Source organism: Diabrotica virgifera, chromosome 7, assembly GCF_917563875.1.
Source record: "Diabrotica virgifera virgifera chromosome 7, PGI_DIABVI_V3a".
NCBI classification, from domain to species: Eukaryota; Metazoa; Arthropoda; class Insecta; order Coleoptera; family Chrysomelidae; genus Diabrotica; species Diabrotica virgifera.
Genome location: NC_065449.1, coordinates 234,612,068 through 234,629,560, shown reverse-complemented (window position 1 = coordinate 234,629,560; position 17,493 = coordinate 234,612,068). Strand labels below are relative to the sequence as shown.

The following is a 17,493-nucleotide window of genomic DNA, read 5'->3' as shown; positions in this document are numbered from 1 at the left end:
AATAAGCGGTCGTTCGGTTGATCGACGTTCGGATAATCGACGCTCTACTGTACATTTATTTTCTCAAGAATGGGGATTTTAGAGATAAATCCCAAATTAGGTCCGATTTTTATTTTTAAATTATGATTTTTTGGCGTAGATTTATTTATCTAGTAGGTATGTAATGCTTTGATTTACATACTTAATTTGATTACCAACAAAAGTTCTACCAATCTTCATCTAATATATTGTTTTCTTACTGTTTTGTTATATTTTAATATTTTCTTCCACAAAATTTAAACTACATAATTTAATTATATTCAAAACAACTGTCAAACAGTAAAACGTTCAGATACCCTATTTTTCCACATGACAAATAATGTGGAATTGGACGAGTGAGTCTAGGCTTCGATTACGAATCAAAGCCAGGCCCTACTTTTCATGTGCCAGGCACAAGACTTAAATAAAAAAATAACTGAATTGCAATAAAGATGCAATAAAAATTTCAAAAAGAAACCAATTTTTTTAAATTTCACGACCAATGCGCGACCGGAAGATATCAACCAATTTGAAAATTTCTTTTTTTAATTTAAAACTCTATCCTAGTAGCAACTTTTCCGCGGTATAGCAACACGAAATAAAATAAAAAGTTTTTTCAGCCCACCCTAGTGTGTGTCCGTCTTGTCCAAATCTTAAACATCTTCTTCTTCTTCTTCTTCTTGTAATAGGACTATGTCCTGTTTCTTCTGTTACAGTCTTTGCTGCGATCCGGAGCTCCAACTCTCGTACCATCGTTTTTTGGGTCTTCCTATGGGTCGCTTGGTGTTTTCTGTGTTTTCGCCCAATGCGCCATACGTTCAGGGTCCATCCGATCTACGTGGTCTCTCCACATGCGTCGTCGTGCTCTTGTCCATCTCACTACGTCTTGAACGCCTAGCTCTCTCAATGTGTCTTCGTTTCGTATTCTATCTCTATGAGTGTGATACCTCTTATGGATCTTAGGGTTTTCATCTCTGTTGTTCTCATTATTTGTTTGGTCTTTGTTGTCTCGGCCCTTGTCTCAGCTGCGTATGTCAGTACGGGTCTAACACATGTCTTATAAATGCGGACTTTGCTTTCGGTGCTCATATATTTATTCCGCCAGATTATATCCCTCAGGAAACCAGATATTCTCGCTGGATAACTCCGCCTGGGGTGGTGATGCTGCGTGAATCGAGTAGCTCAGAAGTCACCATCACTGCCGGTCCCAAGCCCGGGTAAAGGAGGATGGTTGAAGAGCAAGGCTAGCAACCTACCCTTCGTAAAAAAAAACAATGCTCAAAGAACTGGAACAGTAGCCTCGGAAATCTTAAACATGAACTATGAAAATTCAGAATGGAAGCAAACAAAACAATATTTTAACTAATCATGTTTATTGTTCATAAAGATATAATAAAAATGTGACCTATTAAATGCATTAACAAATATATTCAATTGCTTGCCAAAAATTAACAATTTCTAGATTTAGACCAGTAAGGATCTGTGAAAAGACGTCTATTTTTGGATGTGAGAGGTGGCATCCGGATTTTTGCAGATAAAGTTAGGTGACACCTTCGTGATAATTGATAATTTGGTGATAATTAAAAATACATAAATATAAGTATAATTTTTAAATGCTTACATAAAGAAAATAAGTAGAATCAAAACAATATATTTTCAACTTTAGAAATATTAGGTTTGTTCTAGCAAACAGTCAAACTAGTCAGAAACCGTCAGCAAACAGTTGGTCAGTGAGAGAACATAATACAGTCACCAGTGCTATCCCCTCTACTCGCGCTGGTCTACTATTCGCTGATGGTTTAAAACCGTTTGAAACTGTTGCTAGAACAAACCTAATATAAATAAGTTGCAGACACATCCAGTATATACATATCAATTGTAACTCAAACTGAAGTTGGACAAAAAAGGCAAAATCTTCGGCTGTATTATTTATGCTATTAATACACCACCATTTAAAAATTTCGAAAAACGTCGATATTTTTCTGTTTTCTTTGCTTATAACTTTAAAACGATTCGTTTTGGAACAAAGTCGTAGAAAAATAAAATAAAGATAATTGAATTTTGTATAATATGCGACTGGTCAAAAATGTCTTAACGTATTAGCTTTTCTGCAATATAGCAATAAATACAAAATAAGGGGGCAAAATACGCCTGTTGTTATTCAATGTTTTTAACCACTTTGGTGGCACTTAGAACCTTAGTAGTTCGCTTAGGAAATTCTTTGTAACATACTTAAACCGTGTACTAAATTTCATTAAAATGGAAATAATAGATTTGGCATAATAAATTTGCAATCTAAATGTTTTTAAAAAGTTCAAATTTTTTAAAATCTTTCTGAACAAAAAGTAGACCATTTAGAAGTTCGTTAATTTTTTTACATATAAAGAGGTGCTCTACCTATCTAATACACTTTACAGAATTAAAATCGGATTATTTAACACGTTAATCGCCATGACACCCAACAGTTGGGTTTCACATCCTATGGTTGTACACGCTCTGACACCCATACGGCAACCTTCACTACTAGTATGAACATTAAGGTCTGTCTTAATTGGGCCTGGGGGTAAGATATTTTTGCATCATTTGGGCGATAAACGTGTTAAGGGGCCTCAGCAATGTTTTAAACTTATAAACAAGTTTTTGGCTTATAAAAAAATAGCTTTGTTTAATAATAAAAAAAATAATTTTTAGCAATGCAAATAATAATTAAAACCGATATAATTTGACTTAAACTTTCAAATGCTGCCAGCAGAATTGCAATTTTATTTTTTAATCAAAAGTTATTCGCGTTAAAAAATTGCAATTTTTCGATTTTTTGAAAGTTCCACTGCGTTTATCTCGAAAACTATGCATCCTACGAAAAAACTTGTAAGAACATTTTTGCTTAGAATTACCCAAGAAATACAAAAAATGTTTTATTTTGCGAAAAATCGATGTTATGTAATTCCTCAAGTTCTTTGTTTATAACAATCTTATCGATATCCGGATCAACTGTTACCCAAAAAAATTGTGTTCTACGGGTCAAAATATACATAAAAATCTTGGGTAAGTCCATCTAAATAAAGGAGCCCGTAGCACCCCCTCCTGGCCACAGCACTAATTTGTTTATTTTATTTTTTTTTTTTACCTAAAAATGATTTTATTTATTTTTGTTTATTTAGTATTATTTTGTATTTTGACAACGACACCCGACTTGGGCGTCGAAACGTTAATAAAATCATTTTTAGGTAATTTGTTTATAATCCAAAAAATTGTTTATAACTTTAAAACATTGCTGATGCTGCTTAAATAATCCGATTTCAATTCCGTAAAGTGCATTAGATAGGTAGAGTGCTTCTTTATATGTAAAAAAATTGACAAATCTTTGTATGTTCTAGTTTTTGTTGTGCAAGATTTTAAAAAATTTTTATTTTTTAAAAAAAGTTTAGATTGCAAAATTATTATTCAAAATCCAGTAAGTCAATTTTAATGAAATTTGGTGTACAGTTTTAGCACATTACAAAAATTTTCTAAGCGAATTAGGAAGATTCCAAGTGTAACCTAAGTGATGGAAAATCATTGAAAAAACAGGCTTGTTTTGCCCCCTTATTTTATATTTATTGCTATTTTGCAGCAAGGGTGATCAATTAAGACATTTTTAACCAATCGCATCTGATAGAAAATTTAATTATCTTTGTTTTATTTCTATACGACTTTGTTCCAAAATGAATCGTTTTAAAGTTATAAACAAAAAAAGTAGAAAAAAAGCGATGTTATTCGAAATTTTCAAATATTTGAATTTTTTTATTAATGTTCCGGGCATATTTGAGAAGGAGCATAAATCAATTATTATTAACGAAGTTATCACCTAACTTTATTCGCAAAAATCTGAATGCCACCTCTCGCATCCACCTAAAAACAGATCCTTACTTGTCTAATTATATTTATGGCTTTTGGTATTCGATGGTACTTCTTGGCAGCTGTTGGTACAGCTGTTGACTTGGTATAGACCTGGGCAGATGTTGTGGCCCTATGTCACTGCAGTTCTAGTTTGATGGTTGTCTAGCTGTGGCAACTACAGATGGTGGATAGCTGCTGGATGCATCTTTTGTCGTTCTTAGCCTTTAGAGTAGCATCACCGGTGATATAGACGGCTTGAGACTCCCGGAGGGAGAAAAGTTGATTTATTCCCAAAAACCCTAATGAAGTAAAATGCTATTGTAATGCTGTAATTGGCATTTATATTAATTAATTTTCCACCACTCTGTGTTGTTGAGAGATGAAGTGTCACTGTCATATCAGCAAAACACACAACACAGAACATGAAATTTTAAATAACGACTAAGTAATGGTCCGAGAGCTGAGAGACATTATTGAGTAGGTCTTTTAGGCAACCTGAAATTTTTTCAGGTGGCTCTTCCATGATAGCGTAATACAAAAATGCCGGTCTGGCTGGACGGTAGCGGTTATTTTCCCCAAAAATCCCCCCGAAATTTAAAAAAGGGTAAAAATTGATATTACAAAAATATCATTGACGTGACATTAAAGTAAATTTAAATATTCAAATATAAAGAAAATAAACAGGCCAGGCGATTTGCGGGCGATTTTAACTCTGCAAGAGACTTGCATGGGCGCCCCAGGATTATTTTCAGGGGGTGCATCTGAACTTCAGAAAATTTCATCTGAATCTGTACATACTATTAACGAGTATAAAATATACAACTATACATGCATAGCTATGTACATTCATTCCGGACAGGGAGGTGCATTGTTATTTTGACAGGGTATTTTTTAATATTAAAATAAATATTCTAAAAAAAAACAGGTTTTTTTTGGTGAAATTTTCCAACTGCCATGTGATCAAACAAATTACGCTGGCATATAAATGAAAAGCGCTATAGGTAAGCAGCAGTGTGAGGAAGAGCGTATACCGATAGCTATTTGCGTCCTCTGTTGTAGCTGAGCGAATCCGTTCGCTCGAGAAAAACCACGTGACCTAGCGATACTCATATTGTTGTGCCTCGAAACGTTAGAGTAATTAATATATATAGTTTTTTAAGTAACCTTTTCTTAATTAAAGAAAAATAATACGTACTATACAATAAATGTTGTAAATAAGATAAAAAAGGACAAATTTATTATTGTAAATATATAGGTAGAAAAGTATAAAACTACAAACTAAATTAATTCTGTGTCTGAATCTTGTACTTCTTTAAACTACATGAACTGTAAATACACACACCGGCAAAATTAGCCGAACACGTTAAAAATGGAACATGTTTGATGTCTCGTATTTCATAAACCAGTGGTCCGATTTGAGTGATTCTTTTAGTATGTTATAGCCTTATTATTTAAGAATATTGGTGTAATAATATTGTTGCTAGACAGGTAAATGTCATTTTATACCGGGGGTAACAAGCATACTGTGTTTTTTTCTTAAAGTTCGGAACACCCTGTGGAATATTCCAGCATATATAAAATATTAAAATTATAACTCGATTGTAGAATTATGCTTTCTTAACATTTTCTTTTTTGATTCATTTGCTTATGTTGGAAAATAAAAAAGTTATGTGCTTTAACAACTAACAATGTTTTTTATCAATAAATCCTCATAGTAGGGGAGAAAAGTATGCTAAATTTGCAATTACTCGAGCGTTCTTGGGACCTGGAGTGGATTGTGAAGAGTGGGTGCTACAACCAAAAAAAAGTTAAGTTAAGTTTTCCATAAAGTGTGGGATTCTCAATCTTTCAATTTAATTTTCCATTTCCACCAATCGTTTTTTCCGATTATAGCGCCATTTATCCATAATAGGAAAAATGTTGTGAATAAAAGTTGCCTATTTTTACGTCAAGGATCCAAATCTGCAATAAAAATTGGGGGCTCCTATTTAATATTTTAATGTAACCCCCACCCCACCTCCGCGGGGGTTATGTTTGGTGCCATTCGGTAGATTTTTGAAAAATATTGAATATGTGTATTTTGCAGTTTTACGATCTGATGTTCATTTCGCAAAATATCGCAGGGTTCGTATTTATAATTTTTAATTTACCCCCACCCCTCTCCGTGGGGTGTCACGAGCACCCACGGAGGTGGGGTGGGGGATTTAATTTAAAATCTTAAATAGGAGCCCCCAATTTTTATTGCAGATTTGGATTCTTTACTTAAAAATAAGCAACTTTTATTCGACATATTTTTTCGAATTATGGATATATAGCGCTATAATCGGAGAAAAATGATTGTTTCAAATGGAAAATTAAATTAAAAAATGAAAAGTCCCCCACTTTATGGAAAACTTCACTTAACCTTTTTCTGATTTTAGCACATACTCTTCACAATCCAATAGGTCCCCATAACGCTCGAATAACTTCAAATTTAGTATACTTTCCTCCCCTACTATGAGGATTTATTGATGAAAAACATGGATAGTTGTTAACGCACATAACTTTTTTATTATCTCACATAAGTAAATGAATCGAAAAGGAAAATGTTAAGCAAGCCTAAGTCTACAATCGAGTATTAATTCTAATATTTTACATATGCTAGAATATTCCACAGGGTGTTCCAAACTTTAAGAAAAAAACACAGTATGATTGGTACACCCGGTATAAAATGGTATTTACCTGTCTAGCAACAATATTATTACAACGATATTCTTAAATATTAATGCTATAACATACTAAAAGAATCACTCAAATCAGACCACTGGTTTATGAAATACGAGACATCAAACATGTCCAATTTTTAACGTGTTCGGCTAATTTTGCCGGTGTGTGTAGTTGTAATATGTATTTATAATTAATTAAAAATTAGTTATTGATTAATTATTAGGTTACTACGTATACTTTGTTCTTTTAAACGGAATCGAAGCCTGGACAACCACTGGCGCATCTAAAGAAATAGTTGCTATTGTTGAGATGTGGTGTTATCAAATAATGTAAAAAAATATCATGGACACAACACGTAACAAACACGGAAACATTAAGACAGACGAAAAATGCAAAAGAAATACTCAATACTCTGAAGGAAAGAAAAATGAGCTACATTGGTCATATACTAAGAAATATGAAACGTGATGTGATTGGTTATGTAAGGAAAAGTATCAAGTATTGGTTATATAAGTAAGAATACGTAGCAACTAAATTAGTTAATCTCTAATTAATTTTTAATTAATTCTAAATACATATTACAACTATTTACAGATCATTTTAGCTCATTTTTCTTTCCTTCATAGTGTTGATGTTCATTTACTTTGCCTTTTTCATCTTTCTTAATGTTTCCGTGTTTGTTACGTGTTGTGCCCATGATATTTTTTACATTATTCGATAACACCACATCTCAACAATGGCAAGTCTTTCTTCAGATGCGCCCGTGATTGTCCAGGCTATGACTCCGGATAAAAGGACAGAGAATACGTAGCGACTCAATTAATTAATTACTAACTACTTTTTAATTAATTAAAAATACATATTAAAACTATTTACAGATCATGTAGAAGAGGAATCTGAGTCTCAATGGAAGTCTGACGAAGAAGAAGAGAATGAATATTTAAGCTCAGATGAGGAGTTTCAAGAAGAAGTACAAAATTCGTACACAGAATTAATTTTGTTTATAGTTCTATACTTCTCTACCTATATATTTATAATAAATTTGTCTTTTTCTATCATATTTGCAAAATCTATTTTATAGTACGTATTATTTTTCTTTAATTAAGAAAAAGTTACTAAAAAACTATAATACATATTAATTACCCTAAAGTTTCGAGGCACAACAACATGGGTATCGCCAGGCCACGTGATTTTTCTCGAGCGAACGGACTCGTTTAGCTACAACAGAGAAAGCAAATAGCTATCGGTATACTACGCTCTTTCTCACACTGCTCCTTACCTTAAGCGCTTTTCATTTATATACCCGCGTAATTTGTTTGATCACATGGCAGTTGGAAAATTTCACCAAAAAAAAACTGCCTTTTTTAGAATATTTATTTTTAATAATAAAAAATACCCTGTCAAGGAAGGAGTGTACATAGCTATGCATGTATAGTTCTATATTTTATACTCGTTAATAGTATGTACAGATTCAGATAATAATAATAATAATAATCGTATGGCATTTTTGCCGGGGAGATCCTTTCGGATAGTTCCAGCGCCAATTACATCTTTAACCCTGTTTCAAGTAACTAGTGTCGATGTACACTAGCCCAGGGGGACCGACGGCTTAATGTACTCTCCGAGGCACGGTGAGACGGCTCGTGTCATTATTGGAAATGAAAATGGTTTGTCTTTGGCAGGGATCGAACCCACGTCTACTGGCGTATGAGGCCAGCGTTTATGCCGTTACCCACGGCCGCTCACTACAGATTCAGATGAAATCTTCTGAAGTTCAGATGCACCCCCTGAAAATAATCCTGGGGCGCCCATGCAAGTATTTTGCAGAGTTAAAATCGCCCTCAAATCGCCTGACCTGTTTATTTTCTTTATATTTGAATATTTAAATTTACTTTAAAGTCACGTGAATGATATTTTTTGTAATAACAATTTTTGCCCTTTTTTTAACTTTGGGGGGGGGGGGGGTTGGGGAAAATAACCGCTACCCTCCAGACAGACCGGCATTTTTGTATTAGGCTATCGTGGAACAGTCACCTGAAAAATTTTCAGGTTGCTAAAATACCTACCCAAATATGTCTCACAGCTCTCAGGCTATAAGTATGAAGTAATGAACACAGAACACAAGGTTAGATGAGATTCTAAAATGCAAAGAGAGTTGCCTATAGAACGGGCGCCAAACATGTTTTTAACGGAAAAACAAGTTAAAACGAATACAGAAGATAATTATTACTAATGAAATATTAAAGAAAATAAAGCAATATAGTTATATAAAAATAAAATAGCAAAGATGTGACGTTTGTAACGTTATACAGGACGAAGATGAACCTCATGGTTCAAGAACTTACGAGATTAGTATGGTGTTGATACAAACATGCTATTTAGGATGGCAGTGAATAAAATTAAGATAGCTATGATGGTAACCAACGTTGTGAAAAGATATGGTACATGAAGAAGAATATCCTTGTACTGGCTACAGTTGACAAGTTCATCTATTTTAGCTCATAATTGAACTTCAATTGTTTTATTTATTCTAAACTTTTACTTTGATGCTCACAGTTCTTCTATTCTATTTGCCAGCTTTTCTGGTCTGCCTCTTCTTGTTTTGTAAGTTATTTGAGCTTCTGTCAGTTTAATTTTATTATAGCGGTATCAGCGGTGTCAGGGCTATTATGGTGACAAATTTCTTGGGCTAAAACCTTCATAGCGGCACAATACAGAAATAGATATTAGGTAATTATCACAATGATATTAGACCAGGGTAATAAGGTTTTTCCATGACACTTGAATAGCCAGGGTACTGATGCATTTTTTCGACAGGTAATACCTATAAGAGCAAATTGTAACTATTTCCTGCGTAGGATCTGGCAGCCATTTTTATTTATAAACAATTAACTGTCAAAAAATGGAATTTTTCACTTTTTTTTCAAATCAATGGAAAACAGGGAAACTTATGGTTTCTTTAGTACAAATACCTTCGAGATTATGGAAAAGCTTTAAAATGACGTATTACAAAGTTTGATATACTCATTGGTTAATAGAATTGCGAAAAAATGTCGGGATTGCAAAAATTATTTTCGCAATAACTGTTGTAAAAATTAGTGAACAGCTTTGAAATTTTTGTCAAATAAGGGTTCTCTGGTGCTTAATATGTGATACAAATTTCAAATCGATTCATTCAATTGTTTAAATTTTATTCAAATTATTTATCCCAGAGAGCATTTTTTTTGCAATAACATAAGTCAGAAGAAAATGACGTTAGAACTATTCCACATGTGTCAAATAAAAGAGCAGGAGCTATGTTTTCAAGTTGGTTTAAAAAAGTGAATAAAAAATGCATTTATTAGTAATAAATAATTAAGCAAAATTATCGTAAATCTTAAACTTTTTATTTTGTTATACAGTACATAAATCGTTCTGCTAGACATAGGGAATATACATTGAGATCATTGTGGCAACTGCGCTAACCTGTGTTATCCCTATTCCACGAACATACGCCTGTTTTGGATTACTTCGACAACGAATATTTTACTGTGCAAAATAAGAAGAACGAAAGTAAATTGCAAATTACATTGTTGTTTATTGAAATAATTATTAGCGCCATTTACTTTCGTACTTCTTATGTTGCACAGTAAAATATTCGTTGTCGAAATAATCCAAAACAGGCGTATGTTCGTGGAATGGAACATACTTGAAACTTCTCTTCGAGTACGAGTTTCTGGTGCAATAGAGCGCTTATAACGAATAGAATGAGTGATTTTGAATGCAAGGCAGTCCATAAATAAGTCAAAAACAAAGATTATGACTGATGAATTAATAAGTTTACTTTTAATTTTTAAAATATCTTTTATTTAAAAATTAATTTCCAAATTAAACAGACACAGTTTTCCCATTAGGTTAAAAATAGTTCTAACTACAATGTCATATTTTGGCGTTTATTTGTGTCACCCAAATTTAATTGTCTTTGCCTTGTTCCGAGACGATGAGCTGGCCAAATACCCAAGTAGGTGGAGGCCAATAAACTGAAGAAGAAGAAGAAGAAGAAGAAGAAGAAGAAGAAGAAGAATTTAATTGTCAATTTTGAGGTTAATGTACCTTAATGCTAACAACTATATTGGCATTGAGAGAGCGAAGTTGCCACAATTATCTTAATATAATACAATGTATGTATTTATGTATCTAAATATATACAATGTATGTTCCCTATGTCCAGCTGAACGATTTACGCACTGTATAAGGAATGATACATATTTATTACAATTTTTTATCAATAATGATATACCTAGATCACATTACTTGGTAGTTGTGCACTTAAACATAGGCGTAACCAGGATGATCCTAAGGGCGGTTACAACTACTGGAAAGAGGGGGGGTTACAACTACTGGAAGATCTCTGAGGGGTATGGTGTTAAGCGTATAGGGTGCTACTTCGGTATGCGGTCTACGGCAGAGTTTCTAGTTTGGTATGCGGTCTACCGTCTGATATGCGATCTACGGCAGTTTAGCTGATTCAGCATGCGGTCTACGTACAAAAACAAATTAGAGAAACTATTACAAACTTTTTATTTATTATTTATATTTATACTTTATTTTACTTGTCATACTTGTGCTTTACTTCACACTTCACGCGTTATTCTGTCTAAATCCCGAACTGAGGATTAGCGGCGTGTAATTTGGGTTGCCTATATAAACTTGAATCAACGAAATGGGCCTTGAGTGTTAATTTAAAACGCTGAAAAGACCGTTTAGTGATAATAAAAAGGGTGGGTTCTGATTGCGCGCAGCGGTCAAATACCTCCTGCCCTGCGGTTCTCTCACTCTAATACCCGTAAGTTGGGTTTGGACCGAAGGGTTAGGTCTTCCTCCTTTCAGGCAAAAACCGATATTTACTGCGGTTGCATGATATTTAATATTAAAATAGTATTGGATGTGGTAGAATGTAGACTCTTTGTATAATTACCAATTGAACAGTGAAGCTGTTAGTAATAATAAAATAGTAATGTTTGTAATAGTTTCTCTAATTTGTTTTTGTACGTAGACCGCATGCCGAATCAGCTAAATTGCCGTAGACCACATATTAGACGGTAGACCGCATACCGAAGTGGCACCGCGTATAGAGCTCAAAGTCCATCCCAATGGGGGGGGGGGTTATAACCCCCAAACTCTCCCCTGGTTACGCCTATGCACTTAAAACAGGGTAAAAAAGTTAATTTTTTGGAAAAAGTTATTCAAAAAGTTTATAAAGAAAAAATGACGATACTTTTGCATAATTATTTATGACTAATAAATGCATTTTTTTCATTCACTCTTTTAAACCATGTTGAAAATGTAGTTTATGCTCTTTCGTTTGTCACCTGTGGAATGGTTCTAAGGTCATTTTTTTCTGACTTATGTTATTGTAAAAAAAATGCTCTCTGGGAAAAACAATTTGAATAAAATTTAAGCAATTGAATGAATCGCTTTGAAATTTTTGATCACATATTAAGCACCAAAGAACCCTCATTTGTCAAAAATTTCAAAGCTGTACACTAATTTTTACAATAGTTATTGAGAAAATATTTTTTTTTTGCAATTCCGACCTTTTTCGCAATTATATTAACAATAAATCAGTATATCAAACTTTGTAATACGCCATTTTAAAGCTTTTTCTGGCCTATATATAAATCTTACTTACTTACTTACTCCGTGGCGTTGCAACCCTTCGTGTATTTTAGCCGACTCGACAACATGCCTCCACTCTTCTTTTTATTGAGCAACCTCTGCACTCCCATAGCTTTCAGGTCTCCTGTTAGATTATCCCCCCACCGGAGTCGAGGGTGTCCGCATGGTCTTCTTCCAGTTGGGACTTCCTCCCACGCCAGCCTTACTGTTCTTTGGTGAGAATGTCTTCCGAGGTGGCTTAAGTTTTCTGGACATAATTTCTTTTAAAAAATAAAAACCTTATTTTGTAAAAGGTATATGTATTTAAAATTCCTAAAAAGGGCTGTATCACAAAACGTTTTCGGAATCAATATTCCATCATCAGTGTTATCACAGGTATACATGCTTTAAGCCACCAAAATGTACGGGTAAAAACCCTTAAAATAATTTTAAACAGTTGGGGTTACATTATGTTATCTGATTTTGAAGGATGTTAAAAATATTTCCAGATTAACCCCTGGCATCACAAGACATCAACTATATTGGTTGGAAAATTATTTCTTTTATGATGTTGTCATCTGGGTAAATTTCTTCTGGCTCTTTGTTAGTTCTCATCCTATATTGTCCTAATGATTCATCCAGCATAGGCCCAAAGATCTTCCTTAGGATTTTTCTTTCCCAAACACGTAGTCTCTATTCGTTTGCCTTTGTTGTCTATATAAATCTGATAGATTTTAAACAATCTTGTGAACAAGAGCTTTAACAAATGTGTTATTCCAAACAGTAAATTTATTTTTGTTTTAGGTGAACGTAGCATGGGAAAAACAGGAAATGAAAACTGAAGTAAGAGAACCATTTGCAACGATCGTCCATCGTGACCTATGGGTCAACAACGTAATGATAAAATACGAAAAAGGTAAACCAGCAAAGAACAAGTTTATTGACTTCCAACTCTACGACTACGGTTCCCCAGCTTCTGACGTTCTTAACTTTATATTCACCAGTGTCAAGACGGAGGTTTCTAGACTACATTTTGATGATTTGATAGAGCACTACCATACAGAATTTGTGAACAATCTAAAGCGGTTTAAATGTGATACTGAACCGTTCAATTATCCAAATTTTCTGAGAGAGTTAAAAATGGAATCAGAAATCATTTTGGGATGGACTATTGGTTTTGTTACAATAGTGGTATTTGGTAAAAAGAATGAAAGTTTCATGGACGATCCCAATCCAGATTTTCATGATCCTAAGTATAGGCAAAAAGTGAGGGATGGATTAATGCCAGAAGCCTTAGAGAGACTCTTTTTCATTTTACGTCAGTGCCATAAATGTAATTGGATTTAAATGGCAAGACCAATGATGAAATTTTGGTTGAATCTTAGTTACAGTATTTATTTGTAGAATTGGCGATTATTCCACAGAATTATTATGTTTAATATAACGTAAAAAACCTAAAGTCGTATTATTTTTATAGAATACCTTAGTAAAGTTGTCATGATTCTCATGCTTTTTTCGAACAATCAACACTTTAATCATTTTAACAGGAACTGAAACTTATTCTTGTGTCTCCCTCTGGTATTTCAAGTTGTAAGTGCTGATACAGTGCGTTGAGAGTTTACAGAAGAGGACCAATGGAATACGTGATAAAATTCTTTTTACTTTTGTACAGTGAAAACGTCAGGATACAACAAGAAAAAGAAATGTAAAACAGAGTATCCCAATTTGCCTACTGCTTCATTCAGCAGCAATCTCAAGCAAGTTTCACTGGTAGGGGAGTCCAAGCGGGAATTTTTTGCAGTTGCTCGAGCGCGTCAGATTATTACATGAGGAGAAACCTTGTATCCTGAAAATGTACCTCTACCATATACTGGCTCCTAATGCAGGGGAGTTCGTTAAGGAGGGGGCCGAAAAAAAAATCTATCCTTAGAAAAACTCGAAATCGTCAGATTAAGACAAGGTAAGTTCCCCAAGGATCCGTTTTAGGGCCACTACTGTTTAATATATTTACATCGGAGCTAAAATACATCATTCTATCAAAGTCTCGGTTTATGCGGATGACACAAAGCTGTACAACAATCCTAAAATAAACTTTCAGTGTTTGCAAAAAGACTTGAACAGCATTTCTCAATGGTGTACTGACTGGTTGCTACCGCCTAATATAGATAAATGTGTCGTTGTTCATGTCGGCAAAAACAAGCCTCGGTTAAATTATTTTATTATTGGTACCGTTTTAAAAAAGACCGATTGTCACTCTGATTTCGGCGTGTTAATAGACTCTCATTTGTCCTGGACTCCTCAAACATTGCAACAGTGTAATAAAGCCAATCGCATGGTATACCTTATTAGTAAAGTGTTTTCGTCCTGTGACAGTCAAACCTTGGCAAAATTGTATAAAACTTATGTGAGACCTATATTAGCATTTGCTAATTCAGTGTGATGCCCGGTTCTTCAGCGTGACGTAAATATGCTGGAAAATGTACAGAGACGAGTAACACGGATTCCGTATTCATTGGTGCGTCCCTCATATGAAGATCGTTTAAGGATCATCGATTTAGTTCCGTTATCCCTCCGCAGACTTAGAGGCGACTTAATTACAACATTCAATTTATTTCATTATGAAACTTCTTCACTCAGAAATTTCTTTACAATAAATACAGGTGAGCGGTTAAGAGGCCATCCCAGAAAGCTAAGAAGAGAACTCTGCAGAACCAACATCAGGTTAAACTTTTTATCAAATAGGGTTTTTCATGCTTGGAATTAGATTCATTTCATGCAGGGCAATAGACTCGATAATAATTAATTGTATTTTTAGTTTAATTATGTAATAGAGTTTAAGTGTATAACAGCTAAGTACCAAAATTTGTTTAGCTTTTAGATTATAAAAGGATTCTAATCATCTAGTCTTATTGAATATTAATAATAATAATAATAAAGTTAAGCACATGCAAAACAGCGTATATTTCAAAAATCTGACGATTTGAGTAAGGAAATGTGTGAGTTCCAAAGTTTCACAAGGAAAAAGCGAATATTTCGCGAAATGGACATCAGATCGAAAAACTGAAAAATACACTTATTCAATACTTTTAAATAATCTACCGAATGGCACCAAACACTACCCCCACGGAAGTGGGGCGGGGGGTAACTGTAAAATCTTGTCCTGAATTGAAAATAGTGCTTGGTTGACTTTCAAAACTATTGTTTAAAATTTTAATGGAACACACAAAATCATAATTACGCAGACATTTCCAGGAAATTATCAGGAAAACATAAGGCAATATCAACTGAAGGACTAAAAACTTTCCTGAATAACTAAGAACTATTCTAAAGATAAAAAGGCTTGATATAACCAATTTTTACAGGATCAATTGAGAAACCAAAAAAACAGAAAATGGAGAAGAACGATTGAAGATGGATTGGCAACACATTGATAATAGAACAAAATAGTGTAGCGAAAAAAACACTTGAGATATCTGCCTGAGAGCCAAAGACAGAGGCATTGATTAATAACTACAATAATGACAGAGGTAAAGACCAAAGAATAATTGGAAAAGAGCAATAACATCACTGAAAAATTCGATTAATATTGGGAGAAATAAAAAAGGAGCCAGAAACAGATGAATATCTAGACAATATCAGAGAAACTACAGTTACTGATATGACCAGTCAGCTTCAATAGAATAGATTCAGCTTCAGAATAAAAATAATGGAAAAATAAGTGTTTTATTATGTTATATTTTGCTTTCTTATTTATTGAGTTTAAAAGAATTAATGAGAGACAGGGAGAAGCGTACTTTTGAAGTGTATAACATATATAATTCCTAGCTGAACGCTTTCGGCTTATAAAGCCATCTTCAGAGCTAGGGTCAATAATTTCAAAATACCACTATGAAGAGAGAGAGAGAGAGAGGGATCCCATGTAAGATTTAAAAAACATCTACTTCTTATGCAGTTTTTTATTAGTAGAAAAAACCTTGTCTGACTATTGGAAAAAATTGTCTACTGGTGTTGTCAGTTGTTGGTTGGCACATTAAAAAATATCAAATACGTGCACAAAGGACCCTCACACAAAAAATACATTACATATTACAAATATTTGATCATGGTAAAGTGAAAAAAACCTTACCATCTGAAGCGTACGTTGGTAGCATGCAGAATATTATGCAAACGGGCACAAAGGACTCTCACACAAAAAAAAACCTTACAGATTACAGATATTTGACCTTACCATACCATGATCAAATCTCTCTAATATGTAATGGTTTTTTTGTGTGAGAGTCCTTTGTGCCCGTATTTGGTGTTTTTTAATGTTCCAACCAACAACCGACAACACCAATTTAGACAAAGACAATGTTTTCCAAAAGTCAGACAAGGTTTTTTCTACCAACAAAAAAATGAATAAGAACTGGAAGTTTTTTAAATCTTACATGGGATCCCTCTCTCTTCATAGTGGTATTTTGGTACTCTGAAGATGGCTTTATAAGCCGAAAGCGCTTAGTTAGGATTTACATATTTTACACACTTCAAAAGTACGCTCCTCGCTGTCTTTCAGTAGTCATAAATGTGTACAAAAACTGTTTCAGTCTTTACATGTTTGAAAGAATTAAGTTACTTTTTATTAGTTTTTAAACTAGGCACTTGACGTGTTTAAACTAGTGTACCTAATAATCAATAATCCCACTTCAATTGTGAGACTAAATTACATGTTTACATGTTTACATACTTTCCCACTTTGAAGAGCTCGTGGTGATGTGCAAATTCAGGTCATCGCGTCTGAACAGGTGTGATGTGCTGTTGCTGTTGTAGTCCTCAATATTGAAGTGGTTAGGCTACGTTTGTAAAATTAATAAATTGGTAATTTTTCACAGTGTAGCTAGAAAGGCTTGTAGTAAGGTAAGTAGTGTACCTACCTAAAAGTATACAACCAATCTTGCAGATAGTAGCATACATTTTTATCTGTATTTGTTGACACTTTACTATGCATTAGAGATAATTTTACCACAAGGTTACATTAAAATGTACTACACATGTTATTAGTCCAGTCAAAATATATACTTATTTCAGGAATAATTTGGAGTTATAGCTATAAATTTATGCATATTATGTGTGTTTCTTTATGTACATCATTAAATCTTCCCTTGTCCACCGCTGGACATAGATATCCCTCATAACTTTCCATCTTTTTAGATCTTGTTCCTCTTATGACAACGTTTTAGATCATCAGCCCACGTGCTGGTAGACGACCTCCACTTC

The 17,493-nt window shown here is 33.8% G+C and overlaps 3 protein-coding genes across 4 annotated transcripts in view; 2 read left to right on the top strand and 1 right to left on the bottom strand.

Moving 5' to 3' along the window:
- The window catches only part of LOC114348105 (uncharacterized), a 300,717-nt gene that overhangs the window by 19,699 nt on the left and 263,525 nt on the right, over positions 1 to 17,493 (top strand). Inside the window, exon 5 of one of the 2 annotated variants that reach the window (XM_028298736.2) lies at positions 13,045 to 13,699. The exons of the other annotated variant lie outside the window; for it this stretch is intronic. Within the exon in view, the coding sequence (XP_028154537.1) occupies positions 13,045 to 13,587 (543 nt within the window). The 3' untranslated portion in view covers positions 13,588 to 13,699. Of the gene's footprint in view, positions 1 to 13,044; positions 13,700 to 17,493 lie in introns of those variants that run through there. 2 annotated transcript variants of the gene reach the window in all.
- Positions 1 to 17,493, bottom strand: part of LOC114325692 (uncharacterized) — a 357,661-nt gene that overhangs the window by 148,216 nt on the left and 191,952 nt on the right. The window lies entirely within an intron of this gene.
- The window catches only part of LOC114348067 (uncharacterized), a 30,579-nt gene continuing 30,032 nt past the window's right edge, over positions 16,947 to 17,493 (top strand). Inside the window, exon 1 of the mRNA XM_028298707.2 lies at positions 16,947 to 17,133. The gene's annotated coding sequence lies outside the window, so the exon portion shown is untranslated. The remainder of the gene's footprint in view (positions 17,134 to 17,493) is intronic.